The sequence below is a fragment of the Siphateles boraxobius genome, unplaced genomic scaffold, assembly GCF_051911475.1.
Source record: "Siphateles boraxobius isolate OS27281-9 unplaced genomic scaffold, OSU_SipBor_1 13, whole genome shotgun sequence".
NCBI classification, from domain to species: Eukaryota; Metazoa; Chordata; class Actinopteri; order Cypriniformes; family Leuciscidae; genus Siphateles; species Siphateles boraxobius.
In genome coordinates this window covers 13,257,250-13,273,577 of record NW_027508733.1, presented here as the reverse complement: position 1 = coordinate 13,273,577, position 16,328 = coordinate 13,257,250, and the positions used below count along the sequence as shown (strand labels likewise).

Sequence of the window (16,328 nt, the reverse complement as noted above, 5' to 3'; positions counted from 1 at the left end):
ATCCATTCAAAAAGGAAAGTTAATATATAGTGCTATATATTAAAATACATTAATTAAATGAATTTTAATATATAGTGCTATATATTAAAATACATTAATTAAATGAATTATCTGTTATGTGTTTTTCTTTTAAAAATCAGTTATGTATGTATTAGGGATCAGACAAAGATTTGCTCACTTGCAACATTATTTTCCATAGCAACATAAGCATAAGCATGAAAAAATAATATTATAAGGTTAATATCTGAATGAAGGCTAGTGTGTCACAGAGGATAGTATTTGTTAGGCTTCGAAGACAGAAAAAACAGACATATATATTAGAGATCAAGACAAGTTTACTCTGTCTTTCTATTTGTATTAATGCTGTTTTTGAGATTGGGATAATAATGTAATGTTGTCCGAATGACCTAGAGGAATGAATCCATATCTCACACATCATACAGTTTTGTCCAGCAGCTTTTTCGCCGTGGTGGAAGCAAGCAGATTTTCTTTTATTGTAAATCTTTCTTTATCACAGGCAGACAAGAACCAACTTAAACAAGAAGAGCCACCTGACTGACAGGTAAAGTGTCCAATAACAGTTTTTGTTTTGTTTTATGTGCCATATAGAGGCAATTTTATACGTTTTATACAACAATAAAGTAGAAAATTCAGTTGCATGTGTATATTTAGTCTTCAATGTGCTTTAAACAGAACTCAGATTTGATTTGAAACTAAATAAAACGTTTTCCTTTGAAAATAAAATTCAATAATTATTCCCTACTAGTGCTGCATGATTAATTATATCGCAATCGCAATGTCAAGCCTATGCGATTATATGACGCAAAATGCTGCGATTTTATATGAAATAAACAAATTAGGGATGTTAACTCAATTAATGCGGCATCTGTTATTTTTTGCCATCCTTTGGCTAGTGTTACATAATCCCGCTTTTATTCAAGCGAATGCGAACTCAAAAGAGAGCGCGCTGCCTGTGAATGTCCTGACTATGAAAGACTCGCAGAAAGACGTACGCCAGTATCATGCGCATGCAAAAAACGCGCGCCAGAATACAGTTCTCTTTCGCGCTTGAACAAACAATAACACACACAATTATGCCAAAATGTCATTTGTCGAGTATCTTCATAACATAAGAGCAGTCTTATGATGGACCTAAAGAGTTGTGAGAGAATGAGGCGCGTGTGAGATCCGCGTCTCTGTCAGCAGCGGCTGCGCTTAAAGGGCAAGCAGCCAATAAAACTTTCTGTCAGTAAAGTTAATCAAATAACAAAGGGAACAGAGAAAATTACTCACTGCTCTTGACTAAAGAACTTGTGTTTAATAAGGATTAGTCTATATATAATTTATAATTTGTGTAGCGCAGACTGTTTGATAACTTTATTCAATTTCTGTATATGTCCTACCAGTTAGACAGGAAGGGAACAGGTAAATATGACATTTATTATGGGTTTATGTGAGGATTGTTTTAAGTACACTTAAATGAAAAGCTGTAATATTTTTTGAAGCCTAATAAATGTTTAAAAAAATTGATAGCTTTCAATTTTAATGACGGAATCACTGTAATGTTGAGTGGCTATAATTAATGTTTAAAATGGGGGAGAGGGGGTCATTTTTATCCAGACATCAATGGCTTATTGATCATTATAGGTGTTATCAATCATTTAGTTGCTGTTGCTTTGAGTTGAGAAATACACATTTTAGAATTATCACTAATCTGTGTGTGCATTTTGCTTTACAATCAAGCAAGTTGACTCATGAAACCATTTGTTTATTATATTGCAATCACATATCGCAATCGCAATAATGACCTCAATAATCGCAATATGAAATTTTCCCCAAATCGTGCAGCTCTATTTCCTACTCAAGTGTATCCTACATCATGTTGGTACCACAGATAAAAACGACTGTCTGTGCAGGTACAATTAGAAGGAGAACTTTAAGAACAGTTTTTTTTAAATGTACTTTTCTTGAAATGTTTTAGATTAATAATCAATGATTTACCCCCCTTATACATCTTAATATGATTTTTTTATTGTGTTAGTTCTGATGGAATGTATGTGACTGTTCTACATGAACATGAATCACATTCACAGAGACCATGTTAAAGTCATTGTCATGACACAGCATGGGTCTTGTTTTCTGTTGACGTGCACTATAATCAATAGACAACTTCATACTATATTTGCATTATAAATATGCCTATAGATAAATAGTTAAATCTGGTATGTTAGTGTGTCACAAGCACCAGGCAAATGGAGAGCAGCAGCATTCAGGTCTCACTGATCTGCATTCACTGGGGACAGCTAGGTAATGATCGTTTTTACCCATAAGCATCAGAGTTGTTTGTCACTGTTGTCAAATTAAACAATGATTAAAATATCTACATAGAGCCAACCTATCTTAGACCATCCCTTAAGCTTAAAAACAAGCAAGCGATCTAGCGCTGGTGTAAAATGGCATTGTGCAGGGTCGGAAATGCCACCGAAATGAATAAAAATGGCCACAAATTACATGTATATCTAATGGTGTTTCTTTGGAATGGTGTTTGATGTCTGAATAAATTCACATTACACAGATAAACAACCAAACACTGATATTGAGCTTAGATATAAGAGATGGGAATAAAATAGCAGAATGTTCCTCAGCTAAAGGTATTTCAGTGATATCTATTACTTTCCCAATTAGTCTGGAGTATTTTTACATTGAGAATAAAAAAGTATTATTGCAATAGTCACACTACATGAAACCATTAGTGTAGTTTTAAAATAAACTTTCATGCTCGAATTACACTCCTTTAAAACTCATGTTACTTACTGTTCATGCAGGGTTAGGCTCCTTTAAACATCTCATCTTGCCCCCGATAATCGCGATCAGGATCCCAATCAGGATCCCGATCCCGATCATGATCCCGATTCCGATTCCAATCCCGGTCCCGACCGACGAAGAAGCTACACTCCCGTTGATCTCTGTAAGAGTTAAAGAGATACATTCATTTTGTAGCTGGTTTTTCCATTCTGACATTAATGAAGACATTATGTGTTGATTGACAGCCTGATTGACCTTTCAATTAATTGCTGGTGAAGGATTACAAATTTATTAAAAGGTTTAATTTAACTTCCAATATAGATAGTATTTTTAACTGAGAAAGTGCACACAGTTTTCTCCATTTTAAGACATATGATGACATTAACCTTTTGGTCACTTCTGAGTACAGCCAGGGCCTTTTGTCTCTATGATAGTGTTAATGTTTGAGTGATCTAATCAGGCTGATTGGATCACCATCAATGCCTGACACTGTCATCCTGATGAACTCAGGTAACCAGCTGAATCATTTACATGCATTGTTCAGTGACTCCTCCTTCGGGTATTCCCGCCCTCTTTGAAAAGTATAAACTAAGAATGTAAAATTATCTTAGTCAGACGATGTTGGAATGACTGCAGCTACCGAAAAGCAATAAAGAACTTCTGCTTGGAAAACTTCCACCGTCTCCTGGTCTGAGCTTCTAACTTTTCTACAAAGAAAAAGATCACAACAGATGGTGCCGTGAACCGGATGGAGAAACTGAAACTCAACAAAGAATGAACTTTTGAAACTTCAAAGCTCAAAGATCTCAACAAAGCTGACTGAGTCTCCAGACTGAATTTTGAAACATCCAACTAAACAAAGATTGCCAGACTGAATCTTTCCAGCTTCCTCCAGATTGAAAACGTTAAGCTGAACCAAGATTTCCAGGCGGAATCTTTCTATACAACAAAAATTTGGTGAGTTTCACTCCATTCAAAGAACCGCTGAAGACCAGAACGAATTTTGTGCCTCTGCGCCGTCAGAGAAAGAGTTATCAGACAGCTGTAGTGTTTGATTACCTAAAGTTATCCTTTAAAAGTTGTCTTTTAAAGATGAAAATATATCCTCTGTTCAGGCAGGGACGTTTTTAACATCACATGTTAAAAAGATATCCTCTGTGTCAGGCAGGGAAGATTAGTATTATTTTGCTAATTATTTGTTTTGTTGTTTGTTACCTTGTGGTGTTACCCTCTAAAAAAATTATTTTAGAGAAGAGAGTTTGATCCTCTGAATAGTCAGGGAAGTTGTTGGTATCCTCTGTGCAGACAGGGAAGATTTTAGCATTCAAGTTAAAATATTGTTAGCCTCTGTGCAAGCAGAGAAGAGGTAGTCTTACAGGCTATTTATTTTGGTTACCCTTTTAAAATTTTTTCTTTTAGAGAGGAAAGTTTGATCCTCTGTTTCAGGCAGGGAAGAGTTAGCATTACATGCTAGTAATTTTGTTTTATCCTCTAAAAGTTAGGAAGGTGAAAGATCCTTTCCGTTTCTTTCAGGGAAGATTAGCGTAACGTGCTAATATTTTGTGTTTCATCCTCTGTTTCAGGCAGGGAAGTTAAATGTGATGTGTTGGTAACAAGGAAGGTTTATCAACAGTTTGATCTGTGACATAAGTGTAGACTCTTTTGATCAGAGAAGTTTTAGTGTTTTTGATTGTGTGATAAAGAAATCCACAAAATGGTTAGAACGAATGCTAAGCTGGTTCCAACAACTGAAAAATTTGGTCTTGCGACTCCTTTGTGGTCAGATAGTGAATTTAAAACACTGTTAGGAGAACAAATGAACCTAATAGTCACTGAGAAAGTTAGAAAAGAACTAACGCAGAAATATAAGATTCATCCAGACAAAACTTGCTCGGTAGATGAGTGTAAAAAAGTACTAGGAGCAAGTATTCGCAAGAACAATGTGAAAGGCATATGTTGCCATAGAGAATTTGGTTTAGCACTAGCTACAGAACAGTCTAAACGCAAGTCAGAGCTAGAGAAACAGATCAATGAGCTCCGGGCTAAAGTTTCCTCTTTAACCAAGAAATTGAACCGCAACAAAGATGCAGAAAAAAACTGATGTGGAAGAAGTTATCAGCCTGATAACATTTACCCTGATTTACGAACGTTCTTTGAAACAGATGTAGCCGTCCAATCAGTCACTGATAAGCCTGTAAATTCAGTTTATGTGTGTGGAGCTAGAAAAAGATCACAGGGAATTGAGGAAAATGAAAGTGTTTCTACCCACCCTTCTGTAGTCCGAATACAAACTGTCTCAAAAGCCCTTGGACCTAAGGATATAGAACGACTCTCTGAGAGTTTACCCTCACCACGTAAACAGTTTTCTGAATTTAGAAGGGCATTGATCAGAAAAATTCGTCTATATGACATGTCGTTAACAGAAGTCACACAGTTAATGTCACAAATTTTAACTGATTCTGAATTCAACAATTTTGAATCTGCAGTGACTTCTGAACTACAAAATGCCAGTAGAGGCGATATGAGAGAAGGTGTTTTGAAAATCCTAAAGACTATCTTAGGACCCAAAATAGACTGGTCTAGAGTTACTAGCTGTGTACAAAAGAAAGAAGAAACGGTAAATGAGTATACTGAACGGTTTTGTCAGTCAGCCATAACTTACAGTGGAATAGTGGATGATTCTGAAAGTGTGCTCGATGACAAAGGACCACTAATTCGTATCTGGTCAGATGGCCTTGTAGCCGAATACAGAAGAGCTTTGCCATTCCTAGATCTAACTTGGTCTAACAGAACTCTCAGAAGTAACGTTGACAGGTTAGCTGCATGGGAAAGAGATGCTGATGTTAAACCCAAAGTGAGAGTAGCAGCAGCAGCTACATTTAGCACAGCAAAACAAGAAAACAGGTGGTCTAAAAAAGAAGGCAGCTGCCACTATTGTGGAAGATTAGGACATTGGGAGAAAGAGTGTAGGAAGAAATTGCTAGATACAAAAAGAAATGCTATGCATAATTCTGGTCCTTCTCAGCCTGCTTACAACCCGGAAGCAGTTCCGCAAGTGTCCACTGAAATTTTAGGACAGCTTGTTCAGGCTCTTTTAAGAGCACAAAAAGACCAGGAAAAAAACTAATTGTTGGGGCTGTGAGTAGCTACCTTACCCCTGTAATCCATCATAATGACACAAGAATTTTTGTGAAAGGTAGCATACAAGAGAAAGAAATTGATTTTTTGCTTGATACAGGTGCAGAAATTACCATAATTCCTACAAAATTGGCTAAAGGTTTAGACATTCCGTACAAGAAAACCAAATTTTCTTTAACTGGCGTAATAGGTGAAGATTCTGATTTGTATGAAACCCCGCCCATAGATGTACAATTTGGCCTGTGGTGGCAATTTTAATGATATTCATTGATCTTTAGTAAAATATAGATGATTCAAATAATGTCACATGTGTGTCTCTCACTTGTAGTGAGAGAAGATTCTGTTTATGTACCTGGGGAGGCAGAAGGGGGAGACACTCCAGAGAACAGACGAACAAGGACCTCTGACCTAGATGTCAGAAGGCCATTTGGTGCAGGGGAGCTTAGTGGGCCAACTAGTGATGTCTATGGAAAACTACTGGGAGGAAGGCTCTGGGGGGAAGAAGGCCTTGAAACTAAGATAAAAGCTAGTTCAGTCTGTCTGGGGGTGTGTCACTCTTCTGCACAGGGTAACAACTGTGTATTAGACTGCTCCTATTCTTGCAAGAATAAATACTTCTATTTTATATAATTTGACTCTGAGTGTCTCTTACGCAGTGATGTTTGTTTAAGATGAATTTTTGCCACAACAATTTTGGTGTCAGAGTGGGATTCCTTGGAAGTGCCTTCTGGACCTGAGAGCGGACGGTGTTTGGCCACCTGGACTGAGCAGTTCCAGCTCTACCTCGTAAGCTTGAGAGAGAGGGGCCGACCGCTGTCGGGTCCGGGAGGGGCTCCACTGGAATCAAAAGAAAGCGAACCCGTGGCAACCAACATATCTCTGGTAAGAGACGTCTAAAATATTTTCTTTTGGGGAAAAGTATTTTGTTTCGGGTATGAAATGTGAGTGAACCATATTGGCTGAAGGCTGTTTCTGTGGTACGTAATCTGAGATTAATTGAGATCTATATAGATCAAGAAATTTCAAACAGATACGAGGGAAAATGATCTGAGATTAATTGAGGTCTGTAACAGAACAAGAAATTTCAAGCAGATAAATAATCTGGGATTAAGTGAGAACTGTAACAGATCAAGAGATTTCAAACAGATAGGTACCCTGAAAATTAGTTGTTCCACGACGGAGCAAATTATTTTTAGGTACTGAGGCTAATTAGGGGGAACCAGAACAGTTTTTGGTAAACCTTAATTAGGAGGGCACTAATAGTGCAACCCGACCGATTTGGGTTAAAAGAAAAAATCGGGTCTGTTGGGGACGCCTAACAGATCAGGAAAACGCGCGTTGAAGAGAAATCCACAGAGAACAGAGAAGCAGCCAATATGGGGAAGTCTCAAGGTAAGCATGCAAAATTTGATACACCGGTTTTTCTATCAAATGAGAAAATTATGGGGGAAAATTTATGTTTTAGATATTGAAAAAACTGAGAAAATACCATTATTTCCCAAGGGAGGGAACACTGAGCACAACTAGACTGAAAGTAGTGCGAGAATCAGTTGAACAGGGCAGTGAGAAACAAAAAGGTTGTTATGGCTGCATTCAACATGTGTGATTAGGCAGATAAAAAAGTCGAACTGCCAGGAGAAATAAAGTTTTTACTTCTTCATCCAGTAAATGGATGCATGACATTAGATGTCTGAGAACTTAAATTTACATGATAAGGATTGAAGTAGCAAGCAGCAATAAGGCTGTCTGTGTGAAATAGAGGGAACTGTAAGTGAGAGACTTGATGGAAGAGGGAAGTGAAAAACAAAAAGGTTGGTGTGTGAGATATGTGTGTGGGGATTGTTAGCAAACAATCATGTACTGGTTAGATAATGAAGGAACTGGCATGTAGAGAAAAGAAAGAATTAGCATGTAGAACAGAGGATGCAGAAGGAACTGACATGTAGGGAAAGATTGAGAAGGAATATAGTAGAAAACTATATGTGATGAAAATAGACATGGTCTGACAGAATTTATGGAAGTCAAATTAACTGTTTAAATGATATGAAAAGTTTTAGAATAAAATAAGGCATTGTATGATTGACAGGGATTAACATGATATGAAGAATGTTTTAAGCAGAATGGGGAACAATTCTAGATTTTGATAAAATAATGATTGAAATGATGATATATCTGCTTTATTTTATTAATGTTAAGAAAATAAGGGTATTGAAGCAAGTAGCAAAATAATGGTTGTCTGTGTAATTTACGGACTGAGTAATATAATCTGTTTTGGAGAAACAGTAGAGATAAGACTGAGACAATAATGATAATATTAAGTTGAATCTGCAGACTAACCATGTGATGGAAGGGAAAAGGCTTCAAACCAGTTGTAATGAAAATAATGATGTACAAATTGTTACACTTTATGAAGAGTAACTGAACAGTATGGGAAAATAAATAAATAAATAAATAGTGAGACAGAAGAGAGCAAATGCTGTAAACAGCTCTGCTCTGAAGATCTCATTTTGAAGAGATTTGCAGATGATGTTTTGTAAAAGATAAGCTGGGATAACAGCAACAGTACTTGTAATTAGTGTTGTTGATGATAATACCAAATTAGTAAGGTAAAGACAGAAAACAAATTCGAATATTTTGAGCATTCTCTGTGCTGCTCATGAAATTATGTTCTGCCAATAATAATGATGAAGAGTATGAGTTGGCTATTGTGATTGAATCCGCCATTGGTGGATGGTCAAAGGAATACAGAGAACTGCTTATCAGTGGGTCTGTTTACATTCCTGAATGGGACACACACTGCTTCAAGGGTGTGCAGTTAAATTGAAGCCCTTTGGAAGCTCACAGTGATCAAACTGCAAGGTGTCTGATGCTGTAGTTGAGGCTGACACACGAACCAACCAGATGACAGAGAGTGTCTTGATTGTGGTCAGCAGGACCATTTAACACGTGACACATTTCTGATAATAATGTGGGGTTGAAAATAGATCAGTGTTTATATAACGATATTAAAGTTTTCGTCTGAGAAAGAGTAAGAGATAAAAACAAGGTCAAAAGATTGAAGTCTTAAAGTGAATCCTTTTGAAGAAAAGATCTATAATAGTAATTTTTATAAGTGAACTGATGAATACAGGGTGAGGTAAAATTACAGATAATGACTCCAACAAATGTGATACAATATATAAAAGTAACTAAAAGGATGATTGTGTGTTAACTAAACATTTTAAAAAAGAGTTTAGGTTATATAGAGAGACTAATCTCATGGAAAATGATAACTGCAAAAGATGTATGTGTATCAAAATGTATCATAAGCAGAGTGTGATAGCCTCGTAAAGGTTAGTGTGAATCCCGATTGGAGATTGATAAACTCCTAGGAAAATTTAAGTCAAATATTAAACTATGGTAATTGAGATTGAGAAATGTGAAACGTTATTGAGAACTAGAATAATTATTTTTATGTAAGAACAAATAAGCAGAAGTAGTAGGCTACTGAATTAACAGTTGCTAAATGTAAAATGTGTTGAAAGGCATCTGATTAAACAAACAGCTTGAAAAGTTGACCATGAAAGAACTAGAAGCTGATGTTTTGCTTCCAAAAGATAAGTCTGCTATTGGCTGTAATGAAACAGTTCGCTTATCTAAATCTGATGTGTGCTGTGCCTGAAACTGCCAGTGCGACAGAGACTCAATCTGAGTGGAAATTTGTAATGTCTAAATTCCCTGAGGTGGGCAAAAGACAAATATAAATAATATGTTTATTTGAAACACATGTAATTTCTGGCAAAGATGCCTTAAGCTGGGCTAGAGTTAAAATATGGTAGATAAAGTCTGATGTTAAAAGTTTTATGAAAATGCAGTGTACCAGTCCTGAATGCCTCAGAGTCTCTCTCTGATTCAATGTCAGCTAAAAGCTGTTATCTGAGCCTGTGTCATAAGTAAAGCACAGTGTTTAAGTTGAAAATCATAGACATGGAGAGGTTAAAAGAAATCATTGCCGTTCAGAGGGCAATTTGTATTTGTAAATGGATTTAAGTAAAACTGAATGACTTTAAAGAAGTCTTTAAAATAATAATACAGACCTTAAACGATAGAGGTGACATTTTGATTAGCGTATTTTAGGACCAGTAACAACTTTGTCTCATTTAGTCTCCACCATTCAGGACCGATGGCTCCGGCTACAGATGAAGTACACTGAATGTACGGTTGTGATCTAAATTCACTGAGTATAATCTAAGCAGCTAGGTTTCTGCTTTTAAGATAGTTAATGGATTTAAGTGATTAAATACTGTTGTTATTGACCTGTCTCCCTGTGTGAACACTATTAGGCAATCCGAATGGCCCTGGTGACTCTTGAACGTGCCTTTCCTAAGCTCCAGAAAACAGCTGAGGTCTGTTGAAGAGAACTGATTGTGTGATTGGAAAGAGCGGTCACCAGTGGGCACGAGTGACCATCTCGATGACGGGTAAGACCTTCTTTGGCCAGACAGGGGGCAACCTAAGCCAGAGTGGATCACGTAAAGTCATTGGGCATCTCCTGAATGGAGGTGTGTTATGTGAGACAGGTATGAGGGTTGAGCAGGAGCTGTGAGGCCAGCAGCGTCCTTATGCCGTTAAGGGGAGATGACGCGGTGACGAGTCACGGCATGTCTGCCCAATAAAGCAAAGCTCCTCTATATATATCACTCACCGGAAGAAACCGCATTAGTTGTATGGCTTGTTTTTTTTATTGTGACAAGCGTCTGCAAATATGCCAGGGGAAAACACCCTGATGGAGATTATAGATAAAGGGCTAACAGGAGTGGGCTTTCAAGAGCCAGCTGAGGCCATGAAGTGATTCCCATTAGTTGTTATGGAGACAGTAGCAAAACTTTTTATGTACTGGTTTGCCTTATGGGCAAGGAAAATCATAGTGTTGATTTTGAACTAATAGGTCTATGACATAGTTTTAACTCTTGAAGGTCGTTAGACATGGTGGTGGCTAAAGATGAAGACAGATTTTGATTTAAGGAAAGTCTGGATGACAAAGGTGAATGGTCAAAGGTTATTGTAATGAATACAAATTTTGTCTAAGTTACAGCCTTAGGAGGCTGGTGGAAAAATTATTTGTTATAGTGAGAGAGACTGCCTGAGTTGGAGGAAGGGATGGTAACTGTGTCTGTCTTTCTGTTATCTGCCTGCTAGAGCAAGCTGAAGCAAAATAATGATAATGAAACAAAACAACCCAGCTGACTTTTCTAAGATGAAATGAATAATGAACAGACATGCTTTGTAACTGGTTAAGAGACCATGTAAAATTAGGTAAAAGCTACAGTAAAATGTGAAGTTTAAAATCTTACTTAAAATTTAAATCTTTTTAGAGATGATATAATGAAAAGCGAACATTAAAAATTAACAGTTAAAATATGTGTCTAATATGAGTGTGTGTGATGGTGACTGCACTCTATGTCTTGTATGTGTTAGTTTGGGGTACGAATATTCCGCCTGAATGGTGTGTATATTGCGTCATTAACCTCTGGAATGAGTTTATCATTACAGATGGGTTAAGGCAAATGACAAATTTTAAAGAAGCTGATAATTCTGATGAGGAGACAATACAGAACATGGGACAAGCTTTAAGTTGATTGGCCATCAAGCTCTGTCTGGTAGTAATATTTTTGTCATACATAATGTAGATTTGAAGATCAGTAAATTGGAATTGTGTAGTTGTAGATCACCATCTGGCATGGGCTGAGATAAATGAAAATGTTGTAGATTTGAGGGAAACAAGAAAGTGACATATTGGCTAAGTCAACATGAAATTATCAAGAGAGCCCCTCACATTTATGATTATTGTGAACAAAGGGGGAGAAATGATTGACTGACATTGACCAAGTCTGCACAGCACGACCGAACCTGATAGGGAAAATTGATGACTTTGGAAATGTTTGTAGATGACTGACTTGAGAGACCAAACAACAGGCCTGAAAAGCAGAATACGCTGTGAGACTGAGGGCCGTTGCCTTTCAAATACTTCGATAAGAAGATGAGATTGTGGCTTTAAGTTAAGAATGTAATATTTTTGTTTCAGAGGCAGAGAAAGATGTCTGGAGGAAATTTGTCTGAAGGACAACGTTTGGGTTAGTGTTGATGGCAAACTTTATAAAAAACACTATGTTAAATGTTATGTTAAATTGATGCTCGAGCTGTGTCGTGCATCAAGAGGGAGATGGTATAACAATTGCCAAATATGGTTTATTAAGGGGTTCACATTTGCTGAATAAATGTTGGGAGAACACTAGGGGTAATTTGATAAAAGCCCTGAAAGAAGCCATTTTTTCTGCCTAACAAAATGGATGTCTGTGAGTGTGCCGCACACACCAATAACAAAGATTGTTTCAACAGGAAACGCCAGGGCATCGAAGGCCACGGGAGAACAGTAGACAAAAGAAACTACGTACTTTACTATCTGACAATAACCTCGAAATCTGTTTCTCTTTACAGAGAGCATGCAGGATTGGGAGACAGGGCAAAATGTGCCCACTAAAATAATGGTTATGGATGAATTTGGCTAACTGTCCTGGCCTGGGTTATTAGAGTGGCAGAAAGGTGCTACACCTGCGCAGCGCATAACTTAAAATTTTCCTTTTACAGAATGTCAGGAAGGATTGGATCAAACAGAACTAATTCTGTTCCAAATGTATAAATATTGTGTGGACATGAGGACAGGGGTTGAGTGTTTTTCAGGGTAAAAGGACCCCGAGTGCTATTAAGTGAGCAAGAAATTATCCGGAGATAATGTTTCAGGTTGTTGATTCCACAGGTCACATCCAAAGGGGAGCGGTCAAGCGGTCACTAACAAAATACTTAAGGTCTCCATTCACAGGTGACAGTTCACTCCAGTGGGGGTGCGGTCGTGATTTAAGGGAAAACCTTATAAGGATCAGAAAATGGTTGGAGAGTGTGACACCTGGGTCCAAGCCTCTCACCTACACCAACAGGCCACAACCATCCCATAGTCCATGGGGCGAACGAGATAATCAACACGCCTGGAGGAGGATGTGAACCAACTAATGGTTTAAGAATGTGGTTTTGTGATTATTTTGAGGATTTGATTCGATTAAATCAAAATAGGGCTTAGTATTGATATACACTAGATCAAAAGATTTGATTGGTTACTTATTCATTAGGAAATATTTAAGGAAAATGTTTTCGGGAAGAGAAGATCTATTAATTAATGTAAATTATAGGGATAATTGTTGAAGCTTATTAAGTAGAACCACAGCATGTTTGAATTAAAAGTTAAAGGTAAAAGAACACGTAACGTCCGTGGGGCGAACGAGATGATCAACACAACTGATGGTTGAAGTTTAACAGAAGAATCTGTTTTTGTGATGATTTTGTTTGATTGAATCAAACTAGGTATTGATTTGATTGTAAATGTAGAAAATATATTGATTGTGTCCGTAATGGAAATATTAGAGTTAATTTTGAACAACTACATTGGTTAAAAGAATGGATAAAAAAAATATAAAACCTTTTCTGGATAGATTTTATTAAATATGGTGTTAAATAGAGCTTACTAAGTAAAACCATTGGCTGAATCGAGTTAAAAGTTAAGAAAATATGGTTAGGAAAATGGAGGCGATGTATGGAAATGGGCGTGGACTGATGGTAAATGGATAAGATTGGTTAATCTTTGGGGGGTTGGGGGTACTGTACTACCAATTTCAGCGATAGGATTATCAATATTGTTATGTTTACCATGCATTATAGTGTGTTTCCAGCTCAGTACAGAGACTGGTTAAAGCTGGGAGTCTGTTCAATTGGATGAACAAAATATGATGATACAAGTAGTGGGAGCTACTGTGACATGTGTTAAATTGATGTGTTTCCTACTTAAACTATACACTATTTCTTGTTTATACTGAGGTGACTGAGGGTCCGACCTAGGTCGGGAGTGCAATAACAGTGCTTATTCATTCAGCCCGGCCGCAGATAAAGTCTTTACTTGCTTGCTAATACTTAAGGGACTATCCCCACAAAAACAGCCTAAGCTTTTTACTTTTCCAAATGTTATTTCACAAATGTTTAAGAGAGTGGTCAGTGAAAACCAGAGATGAAGAGTATAAGTGTGATGATATGACTTAAAATTTGTCTTATTGTTTATTATTGTGATTATGGGTAATCATAATGATAAAAAGTGAGGAGTTGTGGTGGCAATTTTAATGATATTCATTGATCTTTAGTAAAATATAGATGATTCAAATAATGTCACATGTGTGTCTCTCACTTGTAGTGAGAGAAGATTCTGTTTATGTACCTGGGGAGGCAGAAGGGGGAGACACTCCAGAGAACAGACGAACAAGGACCTCTGACCTAGATGTCAGAAGGCCATTTGGTGCAGGGGAGCTTAGTGGGCCAACTAGTGATGTCTATGGAAAACTACTGGGAGGAAGGCTCTGGGGGGAAGAAGGCCTTGAAACTAAGATAAAAGCTAGTTCAGTCTGTCTGGGGGTGTGTCACTCTTCTGCACAGGGTAACAACTGTGTATTAGACTGCTCCTATTCTTGCAAGAATAAATACTTCTATTTTATATAATTTGACTCTGAGTGTCTCTTACGCAGTGATGTTTGTTTAAGATGAATTTTTGCCACAACAGGCCCAAAAACTCTGACTACAAAATTGTTATGTGCTCCATTAAATACAGGTGCAATTTTAGGCATGGATCTCCTGAGACAAATACATCTAACTTTAGACGTGTCCTCAGAATATGCTAGCATTAAAATTTCCTCAGCACAAGCTTCTACCAATAATGTGATCCCTCCTGAGTATGCTCTCTTACAGAATCATCCAATTTGGGCTAAAGACAAGGATGATTGTGGTTTGTTGACAGGTGTAGAACCAATTAAATTGACGGGGACTCCACCCCCGGTCACCAAACAATATCCGATCAATAAGGAAGCTATACAGGGGATCAAACCTATTGTAGAAAAGTTGCTGATGCAGGGAGTGCTAGTTAAAACCAATAGTCCCTGTAACTCGCCCATATGGCCCATCAAGAAATCCAATGGGACATGGAGACTTACAATAGACTACAGAGTAGCCAATAAATATATTGATAAAATCACCCCTCTAGTGGCAGATCCTTCCACAATTTGTAATGGCATACCATTAGAGAGTAAGATTTTTTAAGTAATTGATATGTCTAATGGATTCTTTTCTGTACCGTTGCACTCTGACAGCCAGCCATGGTTAGCTTTCACAGTTGACTATGAGCAATACCAGTGGACACGTTTGCCACAGGGATTTCAAAACTCCCCAACAATATACCATCAGGCTGTCAGACGTGATTTGTGTGACCCAGAATGTCCGGTAAAACAGTCCACTATGATCCAATATGTCGATGATATTTTGATTGCCTCAACAGATCACGAGGTACATCAAACTGAATTGGCATCATTGTTGGACTATTTGCATAAGAAAGGACACAAATGCAGCTTTCACAAAGCTCAAATTGCTAAAAAGCAAGTCACATTTCTGGGTCAAACAATTGGTGCAGGAAATAGATCCATTACACAGGATCGAGCGGCTTCAGTCAAAGCCATACCTCCGCCTACTACCATTAAAACACTCCGATCATTTTTAGGAACAGCAGGTTACTGTAGACCTTGGATTGAAGATTATGCCTCAATTGCACAGCCGCTCTATGACTTGTTGAAAGGCCATGGTAAAGATTCTGATACTGTTTGTATGGAAGAATGTCACCTCAAAGCGTTCAATGATTTGAAGAGAGCACTATGTCAAGCACCAGCATTAGGAATTGCCCAAACTGATAGACCATTTGTGCTTTATGTCCATGAACATTTAAGCTTCATGACTGCATGTCTAATGCAAGATCATGGGGGCAGTTTACGCCCAATTCATTACTATTCTGGTAAACTTGACATAGTAGCTCAAGGTATGGGCCCATGCCTCAGAGCAGTACAGGCAGTGCATCTAGCGCTTCAGGCTTCATCAGGAATGGTGTTAGGACAGTCTGTAAACGTAAGATGTCCGCACGCAGTGTCCGCATTAATGAATCAAGCAAAAGTCACTTCTGTCACTTCCTCTCGCTGGGGAAATTGGTTAGCAACTCTCACAGCCCCGAATATTGTCTTACAACGTGCACCAGTCACGAACCCATCCTCATATATGATGTCTGCAATGACTGAGAATTTGTTAGAGGATGAAGGAGAAATGACTCACGATTGTGTTACGCTTACATATACACCTACGAGTGAAGTAAAAGAAACTCCCATAGCGAATTCAGAATTTGAGTTGTTTGTTGACGGTTCAGCTCAAGTAATTGAAGGTAACAGACGAGCAGGTTATGCAGTAACGTCCACCACGGAAGTGTTAGCTTCAGGACG

The 16,328-nt window shown here is 37.7% G+C and overlaps 2 protein-coding genes across 3 annotated transcripts in view; both read right to left on the bottom strand.

The window, feature by feature from the left end:
• Positions 1-16,328, bottom strand: part of LOC143735493 (antileukoproteinase-like) — a 71,522-nt gene that overhangs the window by 11,851 nt on the left and 43,343 nt on the right. The window lies entirely within an intron of this gene.
• The window catches only part of LOC143735489 (uncharacterized), a 61,179-nt gene that overhangs the window by 4,664 nt on the left and 40,187 nt on the right, over positions 1-16,328 (bottom strand). For both annotated transcript variants that reach the window (XM_077225693.1, XM_077225692.1), the window contains exon 3: positions 2,815-2,966. In XM_077225693.1, coding sequence (XP_077081808.1) covers positions 2,818-2,966 — 149 coding nt within the window. In that variant the 3' untranslated portion in view covers positions 2,815-2,817. The remainder of the gene's footprint in view (positions 1-2,814; positions 2,967-16,328) is intronic.